The following is a 26,178-nucleotide window of genomic DNA, read 5'->3' as shown; positions in this document are numbered from 1 at the left end:
TGAAACTATTTTTGAAAGTAAATGGTAGTGCAGCTGAGATGAATAACCTTAAATAATAACCTGCTTATTGTCCTGTACGATATAGTTTATTTGTATCTGCACCAAAACTTTATCTTGTGTGACAAAACGAGAAGAAACAAACTAGTGTGTGAATAAGAGCATGTCCTGTATTAGGATTTATTTACAAATAAATCTGACACGTTCATTCTAGTTGTTTGACAGCAAGGCTGAAGACAGCAGTGTGAAAACCTCTGACTTGCGGTGGAGCAATAAAACCTCTGACAGTAGTTCACTCAGCACTTTAAAGTATGTATTTAATCACAAACTACCTAACATACGACATGAAATTTAAAAAGAACATACCGCTATAAACACATATTCCAAATAAACCGATGCTCAACGAAGCGACTGAAAAAAACGTCATGATTTTTGCACATGCGCGTTAAAGGGGAAACAGGGGGAACTGAATTCTCCGTAACACCGTCCCTACAGTTCAATTTCAGACCTGCTGAATTAATGCCAGACGGCAAAAAGACATTTTTATCTGTTCTGGTGGCCCAACACCTTACTAGGCCACTTTAAAGACAAACAACTTTAACTAGTTAATTCTTTAATTTTTCACCCGTTTGTAACACTAAATATATTAACCAACCAATGCAGGCGAATAAAATAGGAACGAAGCATGTTTTGTTCTAAAAATAAATACACTAGTCTTTTCTTAGCAACAGAGAATGGTTGTGAACAACCCGTTGACTTGAATGCCATCTAGTGGTTAAAGCTGTTCTATTAAAACATTGTTTTGGGTCATTGCTAGGCCATCATCATCGAAAGAATAAATACTCCTACAAGATACTGTTTCACTTAAACTACAAAATTGCTTACTGTTATTATTGTACAACTAGAACATTAACATAATACTAATATGTCATTTTAGTTAAAACATAGCTGAACATAAAGAAAGGCATTTCTAGTTCATCTTTAGTGATGTGCCATTTTTGCAAATGCTTTGCTTCATTCAGACATAAAAAAAAAAAAAAGCTCTTAAAAACCATTGTATTCTCCTCTTAATATTGTTCGTGAATTATGCATACTTCTAAAAATGTACTCCAGGAGGGAAAACCCTCAAAAAGTGATTTAGTTAAACTGCATTTACACTTGTGGCAGCGCAAGATGATGTTGATGCCCTGATTTTAAGGCAATGCCTTTTTAAAGGACATTGTTACACATGATTTCAGGATGGAAAATGTAGAGTGGATAAAACACTTTATAGAGTGAATCTCTTTTGCTTTTTAGTAAAAAGCTAAGCTTATTATCTGGCCATAAAGGAGAAAAATACATACATGTAAATCACAAGTAAGCAAAAACATTTGCTAAATATATTATGCTTGCTTTAAAAAGTGATTTGCTTAATTACCAGCTTAAACAAAACTCATATACTGCTTAAATGAAAGTCAGTACATATTTTTCTAAAAAGATGAAAAACATAAAACCTGGCATGTCTTTTTTGTGACTGAAAAAATTAAGCTTTTTTTTAAATAGTGCTCAACAAAAAGCTTAAGAAAATCATGTCAACTTTTACCATTAATACCAAGCAGCATTAGTCATTAATAAGTAATCAAAAAATTACTAAGCCAACATAAACGTGTTTTCAATAAACACAAGTCACGAAGATTAAACAAGTTACGAAGATTCAAAACCACTGACTTTTTTTTAATCAAAACATTTAAATAGTGTTTCGAGCTGTGGTAAAATACGCATGCAAATGGATTGTTCAAAATTAAAACAGAACCAGATTTTGATTTTTTTAAAAAGTTACCTCAAAGTACAACTACAACAAAATATAACTTCTAGTAATTTCTCTAAGTAAGCTAAATCACTGCAGCTGACATCTCTTGACAAACATTGTGTTACATTACTAAAACACTTTTTTTTTTTTTTTTTTTACATACTTATCAAAAAGATGTAAAGCCCAAATATCAGCACATGGTATTAACTTTTCTGAAAAAATAACAAAAAACAGCAAAAAAGTTCACAGGCATTAGTTTATAATAAAAAGCAAAAAATATTTTTACAAATATTTGTGAAAACAGTGTATCCAACAAAACAATGGAAAACTAAAATGTCTATAAAAAACTAAAAAAAAAAAAAAATGAAACAAATGAAAATCCAAAATGACATATCTGCTGTTTTTTGTTCCACAAAAGGTCTGAAACAGAAAAAGGTAATCTGGAGGAGCTGATGTGCACTAAATTGTAAGTGGGGAGACTAACAGAACAACCGAGATGCTGCAGTCCATCAGGTGTGTTTAATGGAAATCTAAAAACTGTATGTAGCCCATCTTTAGTAGATTCGGCCTCGACTCCTGTTTCCCCTTCCTCCAAAGCCTCGACCCCGTCCGCCTCTGAATCCACCTCTTTGTTCTGAGAAAATAGGATGAATTAGAGATCAAATCTAACACACAAGTACAACACTTAAATCTCCCCCAGTACACACTCCACTACATACAGACCTAGAGGCATGCAATGCTGTAAAGTATGCTGTTTTAGCACCGTCAATACTAACTGAATACACGTGAGTAATGTTTTTGAATCTATTGTAAAATTAAGTACTTGATATTGTTACCTAAAGTAAAAGAATTATTCATTCATTTACAAACCACATTTCCAGAAAAAAATTGTGAAATGCAATAACAGAGGAAACTGTAATTAGGTAATTTTTGCAAACATTAATTGACACTGAACTAACTGGTTGTATTTTGTAAATCTAAACAAATGTGAAATTTGATGCCTTCAAAATGCTAAAAAATTGTAACAGGGTCAAACGAGAGAAACCTTTGGGTGCAACAACTGGTATTAGTTCTCAAACAACTGAAGTTTGAGAGTAATTAATTGGAAAGGTGATTTAACAGTGGTAAAGATGCTTCTGTCCCAACATTTAAATGTGTTTTATAGGCATCATATCTTAAATTTGTTTATATAACTGGTCAGTAAAAACTATCACTTTGTTATTGCTAACTTTGACCATTTCTACCCGCTGTGGGGACATGGTTGTAAGAGATATGTTTAAGTGTAACAAGTTTGGATGTAGTGAAGTCACACAAGTTATAGCTGTTCTTATTTTCAGTAAATAAATCTAAGGAAAGCAAAAACAATTGCTTTAACTATTTCAGAGTAAACGGGAACAAAATGAAACAAAGGGCGCAGTGTACTGTACACAGGTGATAACCCTCTTGGTGCTGGTTGAATTTTGAAGGCTGAACTATCAATTTTTGTAGCTTAACTTTCACAAAACTTTAAGGAGAGAACACTATGATCTAAGGCCTCTGTACATTTTTTTTATATTTGACTTTCGAGAAAAGTCGACATATTACGAAAAGGGTGTTCAACAGGAAGACAGCAATTAACCTCCGTGTTAAAATAAACATTGAGAGTAAAATTATATTATTGTTTTGGTTTTACAAAAAAAACACACTCAAATTAGCATCAGTTCTATTATTGAAGTCAAATGTAAAGAAGACCCTAGGATTAAGAATCATGGTTTGCTATATCTATATAAAGAACTGTAGAAAACAGTTAACATAGTGCCATTCTGTGTACTCTAGGTTCAGGATCACAGTGAAACTGTAGAATACAGTTTATAAAACTTACCATAAGAGAAGCTGCCAATAGTAGCACTGTATTTTCCACTAGGGGGGTTGTATATTTGCCGAGCATCCCTTCTAGGCAATGTCGGTGCTTTCTTTAGACTTGCTCCTGTGTTCACATCCTCACCAGATAATCGTTTCTGTCTATAGGACACATAACAAAGCTCTTTAGAAATGGGGGGAAAAATAAACCAACACTAAATGGTAATAATGTAAGTAAGACTTTTTACCGAGATAAAAGGCTTACCCGACCACAGCTGCTGCCTCTGTTTTCTGTACTGGTTTCCAAGACAATGTTACTGTGCTCTTGTAGGATGGAGGATTGTGGAAAAGATCCTAAAAGAGTCAGCTAGGTTAGCACTGGTAATATTAAAAACCACAATATATAGTAGTTTAGTTATTTTAGATGCTCCTTTAACAGCTTGGTCAAGTTAAACATTACCTTGATGAGTACATTGATGTTGTTGGTGATTTTTAAAGCCACCACTTTGATTTTATTCTAAGAGAAACAAAAAAAACAGTCACAAATAATGTTTCTCCTCAATTTAGACAATTTTCCTGTGCATTTGCAACATCCGCTAAATGACACTCAGGCTGGCCAAGGAGTGCCACATACCAACAGACTGTGTTTGAATTATGCATGTAGGAATGATCTGGAGTAATGTTAACAATGCTGCATGCAAAAAAGTAGATTACAGACGAGTACAACATCAAATCAGAAGAAGTTGGGACAGTGTAAAAAAGGCAGGAATGAATGCATGTGAACAAATAACATGATGTTGATCAGATAGAAGTAAACATAGGAAACACTGTTTTTTATTGCATTTTTTATACTATCCCAACTTCTGATTGAGTTGTATTTGCACAAAGTATGAAACACAAATTGACATTTTCTATATCGTTTACTAAAAGTCTTAAAATGAAAAACAATTCAGCATACTTCCTCAGTCTTCAGTGCATCACCAGTCTTGCCTTGCAAGGCCACACGAAGTTGTCGAATGTACACTTGTAATCCTCTTGCAAAGTACTGCAGCCTGCAGATCCAATGACATCAAACTCAGCTTTAACACGTCAGACTTTTAACAACTGTTTGTATATGGTGAAGATCATGGTAGCTTGCCCGGTTTTCAAAGAGTCACTTACCTGATTTTAAAGTCCTTTAATTTTTCAGCATTAATCTTGTCAATAAGGAAATCTGGCAACTTTTTACCAAGCTGGTGGAAACTGAAGAGCAAGCATTCAACATAGCTGAACTGGAGCTTGGGCTCCTCACTTTCAGAGTTCTCCCCATTCTCTTCTTCAGGTGGTGAGGGCATAAACTCCTAAATAGAAAAGAAGATAAAGTCTTTATCAATATACCAGTTCTACTGTGGAAAATGTGCACACTAAAGTTTGGTCCACAGCTTAATTATATTTACCAGTAGTTTCTCAAACAACATTGTAAGGTTGGATTCAAGTTTGTCCATGTCGCCACAGAAAGGACTCATTTCAGCCAGCAGTTTAAGAACCTGAAAAGAGAACGGCAAATTAATAAACCAACCTGTCAGTATTTAATGAAAAAGCTACATTTTTTCATGGCCATGTTATATTGACATCATATTTACATTATCATGCACATAATTTACATGTCATTTACGGAAGCGTGAGGAGACTGTTTTAAGGGGCATCCATTACTATTTGTTAAGAAACTTGTCATTTACAGATTGTAGTATTTTAGCCAACACCACAGAGTATTTCTAACAAAGAGTGTTAAAAGCACAAGGGATTTCTTCAAAAAGACAACTCATACAGGACAATGCAGGATGATAACATGCCTTACAGCCATACCCCATAAAAACTTAATGAAGATGCTGGACGTAGCGAAAACTAAAGTTTACAACAGATTGATTGCATAACCTACAGATACAATGAAAAACTTCTGTTGCTTTAAAAAAAAAAAAAAAAGGTGCGAAGTGCCAATAAACGCCATGTGTTTTGCATTAAAAATAAAATCACTTAAGCCCATGTTGGTTTTGGTTTACGACCCACCAAAATCTTCAACTGTTTATCAATGAGCTGTCTGAGCTACTTACTTCTCTGTGTATTCTGCTGTACTGCTCCTAGAAGATTTTAATATTCATATTAACACTGGTAACTGTGCTTTTACTGCCGATTTACTGAATCTCTTTCAGAGTTCATGCTAAAGAACACACTTTTTTTTTTATAAGTAGTAACTTATTAAGTAACATGCTATGCTCCTTGTACTCCTCTGCTGTTAGTACCAAAAACTGTCCAAAAGGCTGAATGCCATCCTGCCCTATCTCTCTTAAACATGGTAAATTGTGTTTGTAGAGCTTAAGCTTTTAAAGTGTCAGATATTTCCCAATTCATATACAAACCACCTACTTCAAGCTGAATGTCCAACTCTGCCACAGGACTGGTGAGCATGCTGAGATTAGGCAGAACATGTTCACAGAAGTATGTCACAAATCGAGTGGAATGCACATTTTTCTGTGGAGTAAAAAGAAGAAAAAAGTAAAAAACCAAATATATAACAGTCAGCACAAACTGAAAAACTGATTTGTTGTTTTCACATACCGAGAACAGCGGCAAAGCTTGGCGTGTGCACTGCAGCAGGCGATCTACACTGTCGGTATCAGCAGGATTAAGGGCCTGTTCCAGAAAGGCCTGCTCCACCACCAGCTCCACCAACTGCTGTCTTCCACTGACTGTCTGCAGGCTTTTCATGCCAGAGAGCACCCGCATCAACAGCACAAACTCTTCTCCTGTCACATCCTCCAAAACCTACACAACACAAGGACAAAGCAGGAATGGTCAGTTTCTGTGAAACATAAGTCATAGTTTTACAATCAGAATCAGAATTATTTAATTCCATTGCAAATTTATTAGGTTTTTAGCTATATTTTCTAACTTTTAGCTGTGTGCAATAAACCAAACAAGGCAATTGTAACTAGCAAAACAACAAACAAGTGGTTTATTCAAATCCAACACAAAATGCCACTACTGACTACTGCAGTTTCAGAATTAGTCAACCTCAATAACAGCGAACACTGGCAAATCATGTGATGTGAAGAAGGCAGTTACACGAGTTCCATGACATATGGGCTAAAATTCTTTAGGAAAGGTACCAGTAGCTGGTGTCTTTCTATGCATCATGTTCGCAGCAGAACAGCAAAAGCATGCTCCAAGTGCTGAATATGCTTATCATTAAGGGGCTTGATAATTCTGAGACTGCAGTAGTCATTAAGTGGCATTTTGTGTTGAATGTGAGAAAACCACTTGTTGAATTAGTTGTGCTGAGCTATTAAAATTTGATCTTGTTTGACTGGTTTATTGCAAATAGCTGCAAGTTTGTAAATCTTGCTAATAAAATGTACTTGCAACAGGGGTTGAATAATATTGACTGCAACTGGAAATCAGCAGTACAAGCTCAAATAGACATATGAACACTGTTTCTACTTGTTAAAGCTGTAGACCCATTTATTAATGATCAGTAATTGGATATTAAACAGAGTTGGTTTACCTTTTTTGTCTCTGTGAGGATGTATTCCTCTACCTCCTTAGTCATGGTGTCTTCTGGAATTGTTTTCAGTTTGTTGGAGATGAATTTTATTGCTCTATCTCGTACAACATCTTCACCATGCAGAATTTGGCTAAAAAGTCCACCAAGTGTGCCTTAAAAAAATAAATATTACAAAGTTGGCATTCAGGCTAAGTAATCTGAGACAAGTTATAAAAATATTAATACAAAAACCAAACAATGATTGTAACAATGACAAAAAACCAAACACCTACATAAAGCCATTTTTAGGAAACCTACATTTGCATCACTCACAAATAAAACATTAATATACTGCTCAAAACAATTAAGAGAACACTTATTCATCACTGTATAACATCAAGTCAGTTAAACTTCAAGGCTATCAACCTGTCCTGTTAGGGGGCATGAGCAATTGTGAATCAATTTAAACTTTTTGGTGCAACTTAAATTGAAAACAGGTGCACTGGAGAGGCAACAGCAAGTTAAAAAGGAAATGGTTTTGTAGGTAGTGTCCACAGACAATAACACTCTGCCTATCCTTTCTGACAGATTCTTCTCTTGGCCCTGGGTTCCTTCTGGTGCAGGACAATGCCCAGCCTTATGTGTGTAGGCAGTTCCTAGATAACAAAAGCATTGATCCAATTTGTGGTAACTCACTGTGACCCAGTAGTTTACTTTGATTTTCAGTGTAAAATTGAGATCTGAGATGTGATTTAAGTGTTACCTTAATTTTTGAGCAGTGCATATAATAAAGCAATAAGCCACGAGAGGCCGTGCATTACTGTGATTTTAGCACAGGCATGACCTAAAACTTCTTTCTTCGTGCTAAAATCATAACAGTAACGTACGGTCTCGAGTGGCTTATTGCTTTTATAAAACGGCGGTCAACATAAAATATAATAAATACAACAATGTTTAATTCATAAATGTATTTATTGTGTATAAACTTACAATAAAGCATTCTTCCGCGACGCAAAATAGTTCGATTAACAGTGTTGCTAGGCAACATGAGGGCGAAAATAACATTAACTTTTTCTTTTCAGTGGCGAATTAATATGGAATGATGTGAGGTGGTCATAGGTGTGCGTTTATCGGGGATTTTACAACGGCTTCGAACGCGGCTCAGCCAATCAGATTTTAGGACCGGAACTATCCGTTTTATAACAAGCAACTTTTACTGGTAAAATCTTGATTACCTTTTGGATCTATTTTGAATATGGAGACTAAGGCAGTGTTTACTTGGTTGAATTCTGCTGAGTCCTCTGAAGATAAGAAGAAATAAAGGTAATTAATACAAGAGCAACTTAAGACATAAACAGAAAGTTATATGGTTAATTTACATTTTAGGCATTAAGCAGACGCTTCAATCCAAAGCGACTTACAGTACTGTGACAGTATATTGCCCAAGCAATTGATGGTTTAGGGCCTTGCTTAAGGACCCAACAGTGGCAACCTGGCAGTGGTGGGGCTTGAACTAGCGACCTTTTGATTACTAAGCCAGTACCTTTACCGCTAGGCTACAACTTCACATTCAATGAGATTACATTCAATGTAATTCAATGAAATTTAACACTAATCTCTAAGTGACGTAGCAAAGCTAAAATGTCCCGGTAAGTATGCATTGTCAAATTAGTAACACATTACAATATAAACAATTGGAATAATAACAGCATTCCCCATCAATTGAAGTCCAAAAGCATATGTGAGACATGAGCTCTAATTTAGATATCTGGATATTAATTTATAATTTAAGCTGTTTAAATACCAATGAGTATATCGGATGTTGTATTGAGACTGTTTCAAACTGTTTTACCCCAAAACACCTACAACAAACCAGCAATACATTTATTCTACACCTTGGCACACAGCAGGGCAACATACTGTTCACATACTTTCACTCTTACTCAAACCTAGGAGAATTTTTTAGTAGCCAATCCATGTTCTGCGTTTTCAGTGCAGCAAGAAAAAAACAGTAGCAGACAGCAACCAGAGGCAAGGATGGAAACAAGGTCCTAAAAACCATGTACCACACTCACACTACCTGCTGGGCCACTATGAAGCACTCTAAATATTTAAACTGACTATTGCTTTAACAGGTATACCATTTCAGCAACAAGAGTCCAAAAACAATAGAATGGTATTGTGGTCCTCACAATCAAAATATATACATAATACGTAAGAAAACAGCTTTACACTACCAACTATAACTGTGCAATACCTGTCTGCAGTAGTTGAGTCAGGATGTCTGCTACCCTGGGTAAATTCTCTCCAGCAGCAAAGCGCGGAAGTTCTTTGATGGCCTGCCTTCGAATCTGCAATGCACAGAGCACAACAACTATCACAACTGAGCAGTCTAGTAAACCAACATAAGAACGAAATTCATGTAATGCCTCCTTACCGACACATCTTCATCTTCACACAAATCCAACTGAGCATTAATCGCGGCATCTGCCAGGTCTGGAAAACTGCTGAAGAATTTTGAAATGAACTGTGCAGCTAAACGCTTCTCCTTCGGGCCTCCTTTCACGCCACTTAAAATAATCTGGTAGGCATCTTTATGCTGAAAGATGAAAGAGAGATAAATATTATCAAATGCACACCAAACAAATGTCTTTTACATCATATTTTGGAGTTACTAAACAAAGACTATTTTAAAGAAATGCCCTCTTACAATTTAAACGATTTTTTTTAAATTAGAGCCACCAAATATTTAGGGTATATAATCAGTTCCCAATTAACTAACTAAACACAAACACACTATTTCACAAGTTACACCCACCATATAGGCACTCTTTGTACATTAAACCTGAGTAATAAAATCATGCACATTGTACATTTGTAGTTTTTATTTCTCTTTTTCTTGTTCAGCTACTGGAGGCCAATAATTTATTTTGAGGTAAAAAAAAGTATCTACCTATTTAAGTGTTTGTTTATTAGGATTTCAATGTCATGTTTTACACTTTGGTTACATTCATGACAGGAGCGGTAGTTACTCATTACACAAGATTATATCGAACACAGTCATAGACATTTAGTGTCTCCTATTCACCTCACTTGCATGTCTTTGGACTGTGGGAGGAAACCGGAGCTCCTGGAGGAAACCCACGCAGAAACGGGGAGAACATGCAAACTCCACACAGAAAGGACCCAGACCGCCCCACCTGGGGATCGAACCCAGGACCTTCTTGCTGTGAGGCGACAGTGCTACCCACTTAACCACTGTGCCGCCCTCTATTTAAGTGATGAACTTTTTAATACCCCTTAGACTTTAATTTTAAATCACTTTCATGTCATAGGGGAGTGCGAATGGTGCCAACTAAAGATGAAGAACGTTAACTGAAAATGAAGGTCATATTTGAATTTGAACTTTGAATAATCTCAAGTCCAGTCAGCCCACGTTTTGTTCAGTTTGGTTCTGCATTGTGATCTATCCCGTTTTTGTAATATCAAATGGCAATGCATGAGGTTTAGATATTATACAATATTATACGAATTAAATCTGAATACAGAGTACATAAAACTGAGCGGTACAGGACAGCTGCACGGAACACTGTACTTCGACCATAAAGATGAATTTTGTTGGACCTGACAGTATAGCTCAACCATACAAGCTAATCCTAGCTTACCTCAGGCACTGAGATGGATTTTATTCTAAAAATAAATAAATACATAACAAGCGTGTAATGCATGAGAAAGAATACATAAACATTATTCTCAACAAAATATTGTAATGCTATTTATTAGATAGTATGGCGTCATTCTTTGCTGTTGCTTAGCTACATGCCAGCTAATGCAGGTCAGGTTATCTTAGCTAATTTAGCTTACTAGCAGCTGTAGGCCTCGTATATATTTCTGCAATATACAGCACGCAGGTGCAGCTCATTCTAAACCCATGTGAGTTTTATAGTATTGTAAAAGTGTTTCTTTGGTGAACGCTTGTTTACGCCAAGTATATTACACATAGTAATTCAGACCTGGCTCAGATCCTCCTTGGCGTCGGCCAGGATCCCGTAGTTTCGATACAACTCCTCCACTGTAGCCGCCATCTGTGTACGTGTTTCCAATAGAAGAACAAAAGTAAATAGTTAATGTTTCAACTGAAACCCCTCCCTATCTACACAGCACCACTCTAAATCTGATATAATGCTACAACATCAGACTTAGTAAACAATAAGAAGCAAGACGCTTCAGTTTACTCGCTAGCCTTTAGCCTGTGTACTAACTCGCCGTTGACGTTCTCATGCGCGGCGCTATAATCACTTCCACTGTAATGATTACGTCATCTACGGTCACGCCGACGTCAATGCTGCTCTCACACTGCCATCTACTGAACCGGAGATTCCTACCACCCAACCATGCAGCCCCCCCCCCCCAACATTTAGTTATTTAGTTATTAGGATTTTAACGTCATGTTTTACACACTTTGGTTACATTCATGAATGAACAGGTAATAACTAGTTACAAAAATTCATCACTTCAAGTCTTTAATATCAAACTCAATCATGGACAGTTAAGTATCTCCACTTCACCTCACTTGCATGTTTTTTGACTGTGGTAGGAAACCGGAGCTCCAGAGGAAACCCACACAGACACAGGGAGAACATGCAAACTTCACACAGAAAGGACCCGAACCTCCCTTCCTGGAAATCGAACCCAGGACCTTGTACACACAAGCACATTTACAAATGCATACATTCACGTACACACACACACACACACACACAAACACTAACGCACACGCATTTAACTGTAAATTAAATGTCATGTCGCACAATAAAAAAACAACAACAACTGACCTTTAGTATACTTAAGACTAAGCAGCACATTGCATTCTAAAACAAACACGTAGGGTACATGGTGACAAAGATAGCATTTAAACTAATGATTTAAGTAATTATCAGGATGGTTTAGTTAACCAGGGTCAGGTACAGGGGTTGGACAAAATAACTGAAACACCTGTCATTTTAGTGTGGTAGGTTTCATGGCTAAATTGGACCAGTCTGGTGGCCAATCTTCATTAATTGCACATTGCACCAGTAAGAGCAGAGTGTGAAGGTTCAATTAGCAGGGTAAGAGCACAGTTTTGCTCAAAATATTGCAATGCACACAACATTATGGGTGACATACCAGAGTTCAAAAGAGGACAAATTGTTGGTGCACGTCTTGCTGGCGCATCTGTGACCAAGACAGCAAGTCTTTGTGATGTATCAAGAGCCACGGTATCCAGGGTAATGTCAGCATACCACCAAGAAGGACAAACCACATCCAACAGGATTAACTGTGGACGCAAGAGGAAGCTGTCTGAAAGGGATGTTCGGGTGCTAACCCGGATTGTATCCAAAAAACATAAAACCACGGCTGCCCAAATCACGGCAGAATTAAATGTGCACCTCAACTCTCCTGTTTCCACTAGAACTGTCCGTCGGGAGCTCCACAGGGTCAATATACACGGCCGGGCTGCTATAGCCAAACCTTTGGTCACTCGGGCCAATGCCAAACGTCGGTTTCAATGGTGCAAGGAGCGCAAATCTTGGGCTGTGGACAAGGTGAAACATGTATTGTTCTCTGATGAGTCCACCTTTACTGTTTTCCCCACATCCGGGAGAGTTACGGTGTGGAGAAGCCCCAAAGAAGCGTACCACCCAGACTGTTGCATGCCCAGAGTGAAGCATGGGGGTGGATCAGTGATGGTTTGGGCTGCCATATCATGGCATTCCCTTGGCCCAATACTTGTGCTAGATGGGCGCGTCACTGCCAAGGACTACCGAACCATTCTGGAGGACCATGTGCATCCAATGGCGGTGCCGTGTATCAGGATGACAATGCACCAATACACACAGCAAGACTGGTGAAAGATTGGTTTGATGAACATGAAAGTGAAGTTGAACATCTCCCATGGCCTGCACAGTCACCAGATCTAAATATTATTGAGCCACTTTGGGGTGTTTTGGAGAAGCGAGTCAGGAAACGTTTTCCTCCACCAGCATCACGTAGTGACCTGGCCACTATCCTGCAAGAAGAATGGCTTAAAATCCCTCTGACCACTGTGCAGGACTTGTATATGTCATTTCCAAGACGAATTGACGCTGTATTGGCCGCAAAAGGAGGCCCTACACCATACTAATAAATTATTGTGGTCTAAAACTAGGTGTTTCAGTTATTTTGTCCAACCCCTGTAGTTTGACACCATGATGTCCCTTCTATTTTCCTCTCTCTTTTAGTTGGATCACAAGTCTATTTCACTGCATTACTGTTTCTCTATAAGTGAATAAAATAAATATATAATTAACAACATTAAAATAAATCAATCCAATATCTAAAATAAATTATAAACAATAATATGCACAACAGCAATATAAATCTGACAAAGTCCATTTTTAAGCATACTTCATATTAGTAAATTCCAAGTCTTGTGAAATAAAATAGTATACAAATGTTGTAAGATGACTTTCAAGACTATAATATAATGACTAACAATAATGATACAGCACTACTTATCACAAAAAAAAACTGTAGGTATTTCCCTTGGTAAAGAAGAAAGGTTGGCCCCCGTAGCTGTTAATAAATAAATAAAGCAGGAGTAAGTAGACCTCAGCGGGCCACAACAAAGTACTGGGTTATTAAAGCCCATTCTGGTCTCACAAAGCTGTACAATCTTCTCCTTTAATGTTGCACACATGGATCTTACAGTACTGGTTGTTTCTCTGGTGGGAACCTGAATATTTAGTGCAATGACTAACAATCTGTTAGTGACTATTTTGTCTTCCTACAGAAACTAACTAAACCCTTTTTATAAAATTTTAAAAGTGATATTGACTATAAAAAGCACTATAAATGAATGTAATAATAGCAATTACTTGACTTTAGTCATCATCACACTTTCCAAGTACTGCTGACAACTAAATAATTTCTCAGCACCCTAGCAATGGGTTTACTGTCTCTGAGTTTTACCTCAGCTCCCTTCAGCAGGTCAGATTCCTTAACACTGCCACACATGGATTTCCATGAAGGGATCAGCATTTAAATAAGACTACCAAAGCTTCTTAACTGATTTTCTATTCTAGGAAGACAAGGTGTAATTGTAGTCTTACAAGAAACCTCCTTACAAGTATCCCATAGAAACCATAAAGTACAGTAGCTTACAATATAAATATATTTTAAAAATAGTATGTTTTGGATGTGGCCATGATTACATTGCTAAGTAAAGATTGGTCTGCTGTTTATTTTTTTACTGACATTACAGATGATAACCCAGCAAATTACACTATAACAATAACACTTTATTAAATAACACTTTATTACTTCTATTTTAACAACACTGACATTCATTCTGTAATTCTAATTAATTTAATAAAATCTTTATTAAAATAAAATCCAAAAATCTTTTTGTTGACCACTATGTTGTAGCAGTACAAAAAATTTAAGAAATAAAAGGCTCAAAACAAGAAAGTGTAAGGCAGTGCACTTCACAGTCCATAATCCATCCAACTCAATAAGATTTTGTATAATACTGCATCTGTGTAAACTGTTAGCTCAGCATGGGCTGGAATTCCACATAGCTTTGCCACTTTTACTGCAAAAAAGCACATGACTCTTTGAGCGCTGTACAAGACCCTATTAAGTTAATTATACACTTTTCCTCCTTATGATTTAAACTTTTAACTGGATAAAATGTAGGATCAAATTAGGCATCGCAGTTGTTTATGTACATAAAAAGCATTGCACATAAAAATAACTGGCAGGAATTTGAGAAGAGACCAGTTTAAAGCATTTACAAAGAAAAAAAAATACATTGCCCACTTAATGAGCAACTGTAAATGTTACTTGTGCAAACTCATAGAAAAACAATACACTTAAAATGTGATCATCTTATGATCAGAGATTTTGTGTAATTTAATTGGCTGTTTTTTCTTAAATGGTCTTTTTGCTGTAACATTGTATTTAACGTCCCTAATGTAAGTAGATTAGCCAGCAATCATAACAAATCTTGAGTTGAGGAAAAGTCTGGTGGTTTTTTATACTGTCTGCATTAATCTGGATCATTGCTAGCTCATCATTTAATTTATGGACTACTTCAGAAGGTTGTCAGTTTGAATCCTAGCTTCCTGTTAAGCTGTTACCGGTGAGACATTCAGAAAAGCACTCAAGTGACTTTGGGGAAAAAATACACCCATCTTAAGTGCTTTATAGTCCACCAGCACACTTTACCCGCTCAGTTATCAGCAAATGTCAGCCATGATCGGGCATTCAGCAGTTATTTTGCATTTGTCTAAAAGTCCAGGATGACAGAACAAAGGCCTGGGGAGAAGCACTTCTTTTGCCTTCGTCATATGGCCACCCCACTGCCGTCATTTCTGTTTGTGATGGAGAGAAGTTGGATCTCTGAGTGAATATTGGCTACTGTGTGGCGTCGTATTCCAGCAGTCCTTTCCAGGTACACCTCACCTTCCTGTTCCACAAGAGGTGTCAGCAATGATTCTGCAGCAAAGTGGGTGATTGTGATCTCAGGCTGGTCAAAGTGTGGTGCAGACTTGGAGTGTTCCAAATGACAATCTGGTGCAAAAGTAATGGTATTACTCTCAGTATACAATGCAAAAAAACAAATAATACTGCAAAAGTCCTGTGCTCAGTGCAGAAACATATCTACAATTAATGTAATTGTGTCACCCACAATAACGAAGTGAAAACCAGTTTTTTAAGTTTTTCACAAATAATCAAAAACAGATTATTATCAAAATCTTATTCACAAACGTATTTGTACCCTTTGGCAGCAATTATAGATGCAAATCTTTTTGGATACATTTCTACAAGCTTTGCACACCTTCATTTAGGCGGTTTACTCTATTCTTAATAATGTCAGATCCCCTCAGGAGCCATCAGATTGGATGGCAAACATCTGTGAACTTTCATATTTAGGTCTTTTCACAGATATTTGTTTAAGTCTGGGGTTTGGCTGAGCCACTCAAGGACATTCAAAGGACTCAAAAAGTCCCAGGTCATATATATTTGCTAAATATGGTTGTTTGTCCGACAGTGTCCAACATTACCTAACATTGTCTAACATAAGTTTACAACAAAATCTTGGTGTGTGCAAGTAAGCAAAATCTGTCACATTTGGTGAATTTGTGCATACGTATGACATTGTTGCCCAAGGAAGAATTATTTTTTTAGTAAGAAAAAAATGTGTTTTGTAGTTTCACACCACTTAATGCAGCATCAGCCCATACCTGACTAAACATTTGACAAGTTTATCATATCACATGATAGGAACCTTTCATAAAGCACATTATTTTGTATTATACCCTATTTCATGTCTGGTTTTGTGTAGATGTACACAACACCTCATAAATAATTATAAAATTATTATTAAATGACGTCTCATAGCCATAGGGGTGTCATGCAATTACAGATAAAGCAGAGTAAATCTTACCTGAGGAAGAGTGTATGTGATTCATGTAGAGGTAGTTACTCAAGTAGGGTGATATAACCATATCCACCAATCTCTCTAAAATAAAGTACTCTTTACTAGACCCACTGGGTTCATGAATGCCCTACATTTGGAAAAAAAAAAACCCACACACTGAGTAGTGTTCAGATCATATTAAGCTTGTCTTACTACACAGTAAAAATAATAACTAATAACCTTTGCTGATAGCAAGCTATGCTTTTTTAAATCTGTGACTGTGTAAGGAAACACTTTCTTTTCCGTTACCATCTGGTCAGTAAGCCTGTGGCATTTGTAACATTATAATGTAAGAAAGAGCCAGGCTACCTGAGACTTTTGCAAAGGTTTTTTTTTTAAATAACAGGACTTTTCACAATAGTGACACAAATGTAGGTGACTTTCACTTTTGGTATTTACTGTAAATAATCTGATAATGGGCAGTCAGGAATAATAATTATTTCAGAACAAAGAACCTGTTGACATCACCTGTTTGGAATCACATCATTATTTAGTATTTTCACCTCATTACTAGCCCTAAATTGCCCCTGTCCCAACTGTTTTTGGAATGTGTTGCAGGCCTGAAATGCAGGAATGGAGGTATATTAACAAATGAAATGAAGTTGAGCAGACAACACATGAAATATCTCAGGTTCATACTGTCTACAATCAAATAAAAGTCAAAGTAAATGTAAGAAACACTGCATTTTTATTTTATTTGCATTTTCCATGCTGTCCCAACTTTTTCTGGTTTGGGGTTGTAAATAAATTAACATTTAAGTGGTTTAACTAATTTATTAATTGAGTAGACAAGTAGCACAACAGCACACTGCCATACTAAATAGTATTTCTAAACAGTAATAATACTGACAGTGTTGTACTAATTTCAACATGCAATTTAATATGGTTATTTAGGGTTTTAGTTATGGTCTATGCACCTTTGTTAAGTAGAGCTGTAGTCAAATGTTTATAGACACTTGTAGTAGACAGGTAGGGTTATGCCATGGCTCCTGGAATTATAATGACTTCTGCAACTGTTGTTTTTCAGTGACTAAATGGTTGGAACACATTAAGTCAAAGACACACTTCTTTGTCCAAGTTTTTTTTTCTATGTTTGTTGTGGGGTATCAGAAATTCTGCTTAGTAAAAAAACATATAGCAGTTAAGTTTAATTATTGTGGTGGTGTGGAAAGTTGTACAATGTCATTTAAGTTTGTGGTATGGCCTTGTTAGGGGTTAGGATTGACTACAGCTGGTGACATTTAAATAGGGCTATTAAATAGTTTTAATGCATCTATTAAAAGTATTTGGAATAATGATCTCTTGTCAGGGTCAGGAAGAAAACCCAAGCTTTCATGTTATGCTCAGTGGAAATGTATCCAGATGCACAGATGTAGAACTAGAGACGCATATTTGGACAAAGCATGTGTTTTAATCATTTATTCACAAAAAGAACACATTGCAGGAATCAGTGAAATGCCAAGACTGCTATAATACAGTACACGTCCCTTACAATGTATGTAATCTTTTGACTTGTGTGTATTTATTGGTATGTGTTTGGTAGAACATTGACTAAAAGTTAGAGGCTAAATTATTCCACTCAAATCAATTAATTGTTAATATTTATAGTTAATTATAGCAAAAAAAAAAAAAAAAAAAAAAAAAGGTTTTATCCTTTAAGCTTTCACTATTTTTTTACATGAGACTTTAAACGAGATTACACCGGTATGGTAACATCTGCCAGCAAAGCAATAACATTTCATGTACATTGTAAGAGAGCAGCGTGTTCTTTCTGTTGTTTATACAACCACAAAAAAGGATATTTTTTGGAATAACCATCAAATTCACTCTGAAAGCTCCACATGTATCTGTGTTTAGCTGGATTTTCCTACTGTTTCACTGTTAAACTTGTGTTACAGCTCAGGGTGCTGAGAAACTGTAAGAATCAGCTTTTCTGACAGAAAGTTTTCTTCACTAATAAAATTCCTCGCTTGTTTTTTTAGTACAATAAGTCACGTTAAGCTTTGTACACTGCCACACTCTGTAGGAAACAACAGCATAGTCAGCGAAAGAATGGTTTTGCCGCTTCTCATGTGAATGCGCTCTTACTGAGCTCGCTGAGGAATACGGTATTCCAAGATTAAGCAACTCCACGATTAAGAAGTATAAGAAAACAATAAAGAAATAAAGGTAAAGTGCAGGTTTTGTTGTATTTTTTATTGGTTTTTAACTGCTTTCAATTGTATTTTTAGTGTTGTTTATATTATATTTGTGTTATTTTCAGTGTGTAAGTGTCAAAAACAACCCAATTTTTTTACATTAGCCTAAAATATATGCAGTTCCAAATACCTTGAAAATCCATGCCTTTAAAACTCGACGCCACTCCCAGAACCAACTGACGTTGAGTTTTAAGGTACCACTGTATCTTCACACAATTCTGCAGGGTTAATAATAATTAAAATAACCAGTATAATGAAACCTTACCTGTAGTATGAGCAGCATTTGTATTATGGAGGAAGGGTAAGAGGCAGAGTGCAGCATGTTCTCAAGAGGAAGTTTTAACAAGACCTGGTCCCTAAAACCCAATAGCGCCATTTGCCTTACAGTCAGCTCCTGGCCCTGCAAGCAAACATGAATGCTCAAAACTGGAAACAATCAGCGCATTGTCTGCATACTGAGACTAGTGAACCACATTCTGTTGAGAATAACACTGCTCAGTTACCTGCACAGGATAGAATATGGCTTGAAGGGTTGGCAGGATCTCTGTAAAAAATTTTACCCACATCTCAGACAGAACTTCGAGACACTTTTCATCTAGATGAAAAAATAGAAGGGCGCAATCTCAGGTCAGATTTCACAGTCCTCTACCACAGTCTGTCTAGACTAGAGCATGTCTGTCAACTTTTGAGCTTACACAATTCTTGTTTCTGTCTAGTTATAGTCCAAAATGGTGACTAATTCACTACTGACCCTCATGAAGCTGAATTTTCTCCAACATGTGTGACAGTCCTTTGTTCAAGAGCTGATCCTATATAAAATTAGTAGTATCATGTTAGACAGTATTTAATTAACACTAAACAATATAATGCAAAATACATGTACTTCCGTTCAGAAGTTGTATTTTGAAGCATTTGGATGTCCTCACATTTCATGCATGTACATATCAATTAAAAAGGTCAGTGCTGTTATAGTGTAAACGATGATCACATTTTACCTGAAAGTATTCTGTAATGAAGGAGCCTAGTTCTGTTCTTTGAAGCCATCTAAGAAAACAAATGTGTTGAGTAAATCAGGTAATTTTAAACCATTAAAACAATCATTATATAATTGTAACTAGCTTAGTTTGTTTTAATACAGAAAAAAAATATTTAAACAAATGAAGACGTTTCTACATTTTATCCCTACTTAAATAAAAAATAAAAACACAGGAGCTTAGTTACACACTCAGTCATGCTGTTGACTAAAAAGCCAAATAAAGTTGTCAGCTTGCCTACTAAATGTGATAGTTGGGCTTGCATTAATGAAAAGATGTGATTAATGGCCTGGTTTAGAAGGATTGAGGAGGAGTCACATATTACCATCTACAGTGAAACAGGCTCTGTATCTAACCTCCATGTGCTAGAGCAGAAATCCCAGACTTGCATAACTAACAAAAATGTTGATGGAGAGGAAGATTTTTCTTAGTGCAAGTGAATACAGTCTTGAAAACCAAGTTTGTATTAAAATCCAAATAGTCCACCTGTGAGTTCTTAGTAAACATTTGTTTCAGGGACATACACTACATGGCCAAAAGTACATGGACCCTTTCTAATAACTGAACTGAACAGCTTTTAACTTTGAGGCAACCCTTTTATTAAGTCAATTTCTAGTGAAAGCATGAGTGTGTTCTGCGAAAGTGTCGTCCGTCTGACCTTGAGTGTGCGCTGCCATTCTGAGACAAAACATCAAAGCTCATTTAAGGATGATGCTGACAAAACAGAATCAATCAATCTAGCAATTTCAAAGTACAAGAAATAAAATGGAATGTCCAGCAAGCTCATAAAATAAAAAAAATGTCCAACAAATTCCAAATACAAAACAAAGTCCACAGCATGAAACACAGCATGGACAGGGTTATTTATAGTAAAAAATATAATATAAAGATATATAATCTTTACACCAATTAATCACAGGACCACACACACAAAGACTCACTAAAACCTTGATGCAATTAAGCCAGCCAATTTACCTTCTGCATGTTTAATAAAAAGCAAAAGTATAATTTTTGTGGGAGAAAACCAACACAAACACAGAGAGAACATGCAAAACAATTGCTGGAAGCATGGATTTAACCTGGTACCTTAGAAACCAAGTTACTGAGCAGCACTGAAGGGCAGTATACTGTTTTGGAGTAACTGTTTTAGTTCCATTAATTTTAGAATTAATTAATAAAAAAGTAGAATAAAAACAGGAAAATTAATAAAATTTTGTTTAAAACATCTAGTCACTTTTTAACATCTAAAAAAAAGCTAATTGTAGACTGCATGTTTTCTCATACCTGATACTTTCATTCAGACTGTAGAGCTCGTTCATCTGAAGCCCTCCTCCTTGGAACACTTTGATGACAGCAGTCTGGACACTGCAAGCATATCAAGTGAATCAGTTTCCAGAAACTGTGCATTCTTTTATGTCCCTTCTAATTTTGGAACATTGCACAATAAGGTAAGTTAAACTTTTTATGTTTTAGCTGTGCACAGAATAAATACATAATATGTTGTGCACATGTATAATAAAATTCACATTTTAAATCTGCTTTTGAGATGCATTAAAATTTAAATTAATAATAAAATTTAACATTTATTCACTGTCTGCAGACCACCGCTTTATACTGGTCAGGGTCGTGATGGGTCTGATTTATTGGGCGAAAGGCAGGAAACACCCTGGACAGGTCACCAGCCCATCAAAGGGCATACACACACTCATTCACACACACACACACACACACACACTTAGGGCAATTTTTAGTAGCTTCAATTGGCCTAACCACTTGTCCTTGGACTTTTGGGAGGAAACCCAGAAAGAACCCATGTGGACACAGGGAGAACATGCAGACTCCACAGAGAAAGGACCCTGGCAATCTAACCGGCATCAAATCCAAAATGCCCAAAATGTAACAGAAAAAGAGAAAATATTTTTAAATGAGTAATCACTTTATTAGGTATACCTATCTGGCATATATATTTAGTGATTATTTTATAAGCTACACTTACTATGAGCAATACACATTTTGCCAAATTCTTTTAAATGATTACCATCTTCAGTAAATAATTAACCTCTAACCACAAATGCAGTCAGACTCCATATGAATACAAAACAGCTTCCAAAACACGGCTGCACTTATACAAATACAACACATATTGTCATTAACATGTTAGTGTCATTGCAGTGCTGAGAATGGTCCACAACCATACATCACCACCACCCAAATAACATCTGGCCAGTGGGGGTCCTAGTTTAATCAATAAATGGGGTACAGGGGATGAAGTGTAGGGATTAACAAATGGCCTACAGTAAGTAACTGTACCCACATAGATAATTTGGTCTGTTTAGCTTATAAAATAAGCAATGAATGTGTGTAGCAAATAGGTGTACCTAATAAAATGCTCAGTGAGTGTATATAAATACTATCATGGCAAAGATAGAAAAATACAATTTTAAGTAAAGATGCATTTTTTAGTGTTATGGATAGTAAGTTACAATAGTCATGTCAAACAGTCAACACTACATCCTTTAGAGGTGCAATAAAAAAAAAGCTTTTAATTGTAAATCCTATATTTTGTGCTGACTAAACGTGAATGTGAATTTCTGCCTCCAAAGTTATCATACCCCCCCTCTCCAACCCTGAGCTCTCTGCATCTGAATAACATCCTGCTCACCATTTCCTGAAAAAGTGGCAGCAGCAGCCCCATTTCCAGAGATATCAAAAGTGCAAAGGCTGACATGTGCTACTAAGCAGAGCACATTACTGAGAAGTTATTACTAAGTAGACAGAAATCACAACTTGCAAATGCATGTGTACTCAGCTAGAAGTCTTATTCTTGTTTTAGTAAATGTTTACCCAGTCTTTTTAAATAAGGATATGAATGCTGTAGTATTTGCATTGTCAGTGTGAGACAGAACTGTTTTATGGCCTTTTCATCTACTTTAACATAAAGATCATTCTGGTAATGACTGCATATGCAACACAGACAACATTGTATCTATACAATTATATTGTAAATCTATGAAAAGGTTTTACTTTGATTATATTTCCTCCTAAAATACCCTGCATGGCTGCACTTGCCCAGAGTGGATTTCCCCTAGCTCAGATAGGCAGGGTTTCGTTGCATCGAGTGAAAACTGAGGTGACTAACATTCATCAAGAGAGCATCACATCATGTGATGTGAAACTTTACTTAATCAACTGACACATTTCTCTGTACATGATGATCTTTTTATATTACTTTTTGGTAGACAGAACATACATGTTAAGAAAGCTAGGTTGATGTAGAACTGTGTTGTCTATAATGCACAATTCATTTACTGTTTATTCTTTAAGAAACCAAGGCAACACATACATTCAGGGTTTGCTGATTTAAACAAATAAAAATAAAAAATAAAAAAATCTCTCTGGGCATCTGTTTCCTTAACTTTCTTTCCCTCTCTCTCTGTTTTTCTTTAGCATTGCTCTTTTCCAAACCCTATTTTGGCAATACAATATCTATGTGTGTCTTCCAAGTCTTTAATGCTACTTTACCACTGACACCTTCAAATTAAAGAAGTTTTGCCATCAGTAAACATAAAATATATAACAACATTATAAAACATTTTTGCCATTTAGCTAACGCTTTTATCCAAAACAACTTACAGTACTGTGACTGTACACTGATCAGCCATAACACTGAAACCACCTCCTGGTTTCTACACTCACTGTCCATTTTATCAGCTCCACTTACCATATAGGAGCACTTTGTAGTTCTACAATTACTGACTGTAATCCATCTGTTTCTCTACATACTTTTAAAACCTGCTTTTACCCTGTTCTTCAATAGTCAGGACCCCCACAGGGTCACCACAGAGCAGGTATTATTTAGGTGGTGGATCATTCTCAGCACTGCAGTGACACTGACATGGTGGTGGTGTGTTAGTGTGTGTTGTGCTGGTATGAGTGGATCAGACACAGCAGCACTGCTGGATTTTTTAAATGCCGTGTCCACTCACTGTCCACTCTATTAGACACTCCTACCTAGTTGGTCCACCTTGTAGATGTAAAGTCAGAGACAATCGCTCATCTATTGCTGCTGTTTGAGTTGGTCATCTTCTAGACCTTCATCAGTGGTCACAAGGACACTGCCCATGCGGTGCTGTTGGCTGGATATTTTTTAGTTGGTGGACTATTCTCAGTCCAGCAGTGACAGTGAGGTGTTTAAAAACTCCATCAGCGCTGCTGTGTCTGATTCACTCATACCAGCACAACACACACTAACACACCACCACCATGTCAGTGTCACTGCAGTGCTGAGAATGACCCACCACCCAAATTATACCTACTCTGTAGTGGTCCTGGGAGAGTCCTGACCATTGAAGAACAGCATTAAAGGGGGCTAACAAAGCATGCAGAGAAACAGACAGACTACATTACAGTCAGTAATTGTAGAACTACAAAGTGCTTCTATTTGGTAAGTGGAGCTGATAAAATGAACAGTGAGTGTAGAAACAAAGAGGTGGTTTTAATGTTATGGCTGATCAGTGTATATTGTTTAAGCAATTTAGGGTTAAGGGTCTTGCTCAAGGGCCCAACAGTGGCAACCTGGCAGAGGTGGGGCTTGAACCGGTGAGCTCTTGATTACTAGTCTAGCGCACTTTAACCGCTAGGCTACAACTGCCCTATTTAGCTGTTTTAGGCTAGTAGACGCCCCAATTCTGTATCTAGTATCAGATTAGTAGTGTATCACTAAATAATTGATTATTTAAATGTTCTTACAATTTGACACTTTTACAGTAAGTGAACTACATGCCAAAGTGTAGAATTCTGCTTCAGCTAAGTTACATTTTGGAGGTCTGGTGCATTGTGCTTAAGTCAGAGTGAAAAAAACCCCAGAGCACACTAGATACAAAATATACAAAAAATTGAAAAAAAACTGAACAGACATATAGTCTGAAAATGTGGCATCAGGATTAATTAATTTAGGTTTTTTAAACTTAATTTATGACCACCTAAATACTGGCCAGTGATAGCTCAGTGGTTAAGGTACTGGACTAGTAAACAGAAGGTTCCCGGTTCAAGCCCCGCTACCACCAAGTTGCCACTGTTGGGTCCCTGAGCAAGGCCCTTAACCCTCAATTGCTCATTGTGTAAGTCGCTTTGGATAAAAGCGTCTGCTAAATGCTGAAAATGTAAATGTAAATACTTCTACATCTTCTATCACAGCAATCCCTAACACATGGTTCTTTCAAGACATGTGACGACATTGCCTATTTTTAAACAGCGGTATATGCCAAGTCTCAGTGTACCTGAGCATGCTTAAAGGATAACATTAACTGCCCTACTGTACATATTAGGTAACACATGCATAGAAGGAACTGGTTAATGTCACACAGAAATGAGGTTCTCCCTACCCAGAGAGCAGGGTCAGTTATGCTAAACTATGACCCATCTATCTGTGGCCTGTATATAAAATGACAATATCCATACAATATGGTAAATGTTCTGTGGGATACTTGAAGGTTCAGAACCCTCATAACCATCAATTCTGTTATAAACTATTATGCTTTTTTTAAGTTCTTGTCTAAATGTTTACTAAAGCTAAACACTCACCTGTTCCAGATACTTGCATTAGAGAGCTGCATAGCCGTTGAACTGGCGTGAAAGCGGGCCAGGTCTGATAACACAGGTGAGCTCATAAAGCGAGGTCGCCGAAAAGATCCCATCTTGCTCTTAAGGACTAGGTCACCAGGTAACAAAAGAACTTTCACCTTCACTAAAAAAAGAAAGTACTCAAATCAAGAGGTGCTTTTGTTTAAAAATGTACTTTGAATTACCTCCACAAAAACATTCTCATGACTAAAAGAAAGGTAAAAAACTTTCACTCTTGTTTACTGAGTATGTTCCTGTGGTAACTGGCATACATTCGTGTATGTCATACTGAAAGCCACACAGTGCTCTTCTGCAGCCAACCAAACTTCCTTTAGTTTGACCTTTTTGAACTTCCTGCCTAACTGCATGATTTTGTACCTCACTTATTTAAAATCATGCATCTTAAACATAAAAAAAAGCTTTTTAAGCAATGCCATTTCTAAACATGTATGTCTTCATCTATGGAATCCTTTTGGTTTCTTACTGGTTTCTTCAGTAACCACCACCAAAGTGTCAGATTCAGGCACATTTAACAGCCTTGTTACAACTAGTAAAAGTCTCAAACTCTTGGTCTTTGTGGCTCTCGATTGTAAAAAAAAAAAAATATAAAAAAACATTAGCATTATGTACACATACACAAACTTTAAAGCTACCTCAACTGTACATTAAACCTTCTT

The 26,178-nt window shown here is 36.6% G+C and overlaps 2 protein-coding genes across 2 annotated transcripts; both read right to left on the bottom strand.

Moving 5' to 3' along the window:
• Nucleotides 1-2,286: 2,286 nt before the first annotated feature.
• Nucleotides 2,287-11,429, bottom strand: api5 (apoptosis inhibitor 5). Its single transcript, XM_062992700.1, has 14 exons — nucleotides 11,159-11,429; nucleotides 9,583-9,744; nucleotides 9,403-9,496; nucleotides 8,381-8,446; nucleotides 7,167-7,318; nucleotides 6,221-6,427; nucleotides 6,029-6,133; nucleotides 5,062-5,151; nucleotides 4,787-4,965; nucleotides 4,584-4,677; nucleotides 4,086-4,142; nucleotides 3,891-3,979; nucleotides 3,648-3,787; nucleotides 2,287-2,420 (listed from the first exon to the last, which is right to left on the bottom strand). Exons 1-14 carry the CDS (start codon nucleotides 11,228-11,230, stop codon nucleotides 2,341-2,343), a joined length of 1,587 nt encoding a protein of 528 aa, XP_062848770.1. The 5' UTR covers nucleotides 11,231-11,429; the 3' UTR covers nucleotides 2,287-2,340.
• A 4,081-nt stretch (nucleotides 11,430-15,510) lies between these two features.
• Nucleotides 15,511-25,575, bottom strand: prr5l (proline rich 5 like). Its single transcript, XM_063001187.1, has 8 exons — nucleotides 25,463-25,575; nucleotides 21,164-21,244; nucleotides 19,841-19,889; nucleotides 19,597-19,654; nucleotides 19,349-19,440; nucleotides 19,111-19,245; nucleotides 16,615-16,735; nucleotides 15,511-15,737 (listed from the first exon to the last, which is right to left on the bottom strand). Exons 1-8 carry the CDS (start codon nucleotides 25,573-25,575, stop codon nucleotides 15,511-15,513), a joined length of 876 nt encoding a protein of 291 aa, XP_062857257.1.
• Between the last annotated feature and the right edge of the window lie 603 nt (nucleotides 25,576-26,178).

Source organism: Trichomycterus rosablanca, chromosome 1 (genome assembly GCF_030014385.1).
Source record: "Trichomycterus rosablanca isolate fTriRos1 chromosome 1, fTriRos1.hap1, whole genome shotgun sequence".
NCBI lineage: Eukaryota > Metazoa > Chordata > Actinopteri > Siluriformes > Trichomycteridae > Trichomycterus > Trichomycterus rosablanca.
Note: the sequence above shows the minus strand (reverse complement) of the source record. Positions and strands in the feature narration are given on the sequence as shown.

Bases quoted from the DNA above. Each gene is read 5' to 3' on its own strand.
- api5 (XM_062992700.1), bottom strand. From the start codon at position 11,230: ATGGCGGCTACAGTGGAGGAGTTGTATCGAAACTACGGGATCCTGGCC. The intron at 9,745-11,158 runs GTCTGAATTACT...TTCATCTTTCAG, and splicing joins CCAAGGAGGATCTGAGCCAG to CATAAAGATGCCTACCAGAT. The intron at 6,134-6,220 runs GTATGTGAAAAC...TTTACTCCACAG, and splicing joins AAGCTTTGCCGCTGTTCTCG to AAAAATGTGCATTCCACTCG.
- prr5l (XM_063001187.1), bottom strand. From the start codon at position 25,575: ATGGGATCTTTTCGGCGACCTCGCTTTATGAGCTCACCTGTGTTATCA. The intron at 19,655-19,840 runs GTAAAATGTGAT...AATTTTATATAG, and splicing joins TCATTACAGAATACTTTCAG to GATCAGCTCTTGAACAAAGG. The intron at 15,738-16,614 runs GTAAGATTTACT...CTTTTGCACCAG, and splicing joins TCACATACACTCTTCCTCAG to ATTGTCATTTGGAACACTCC.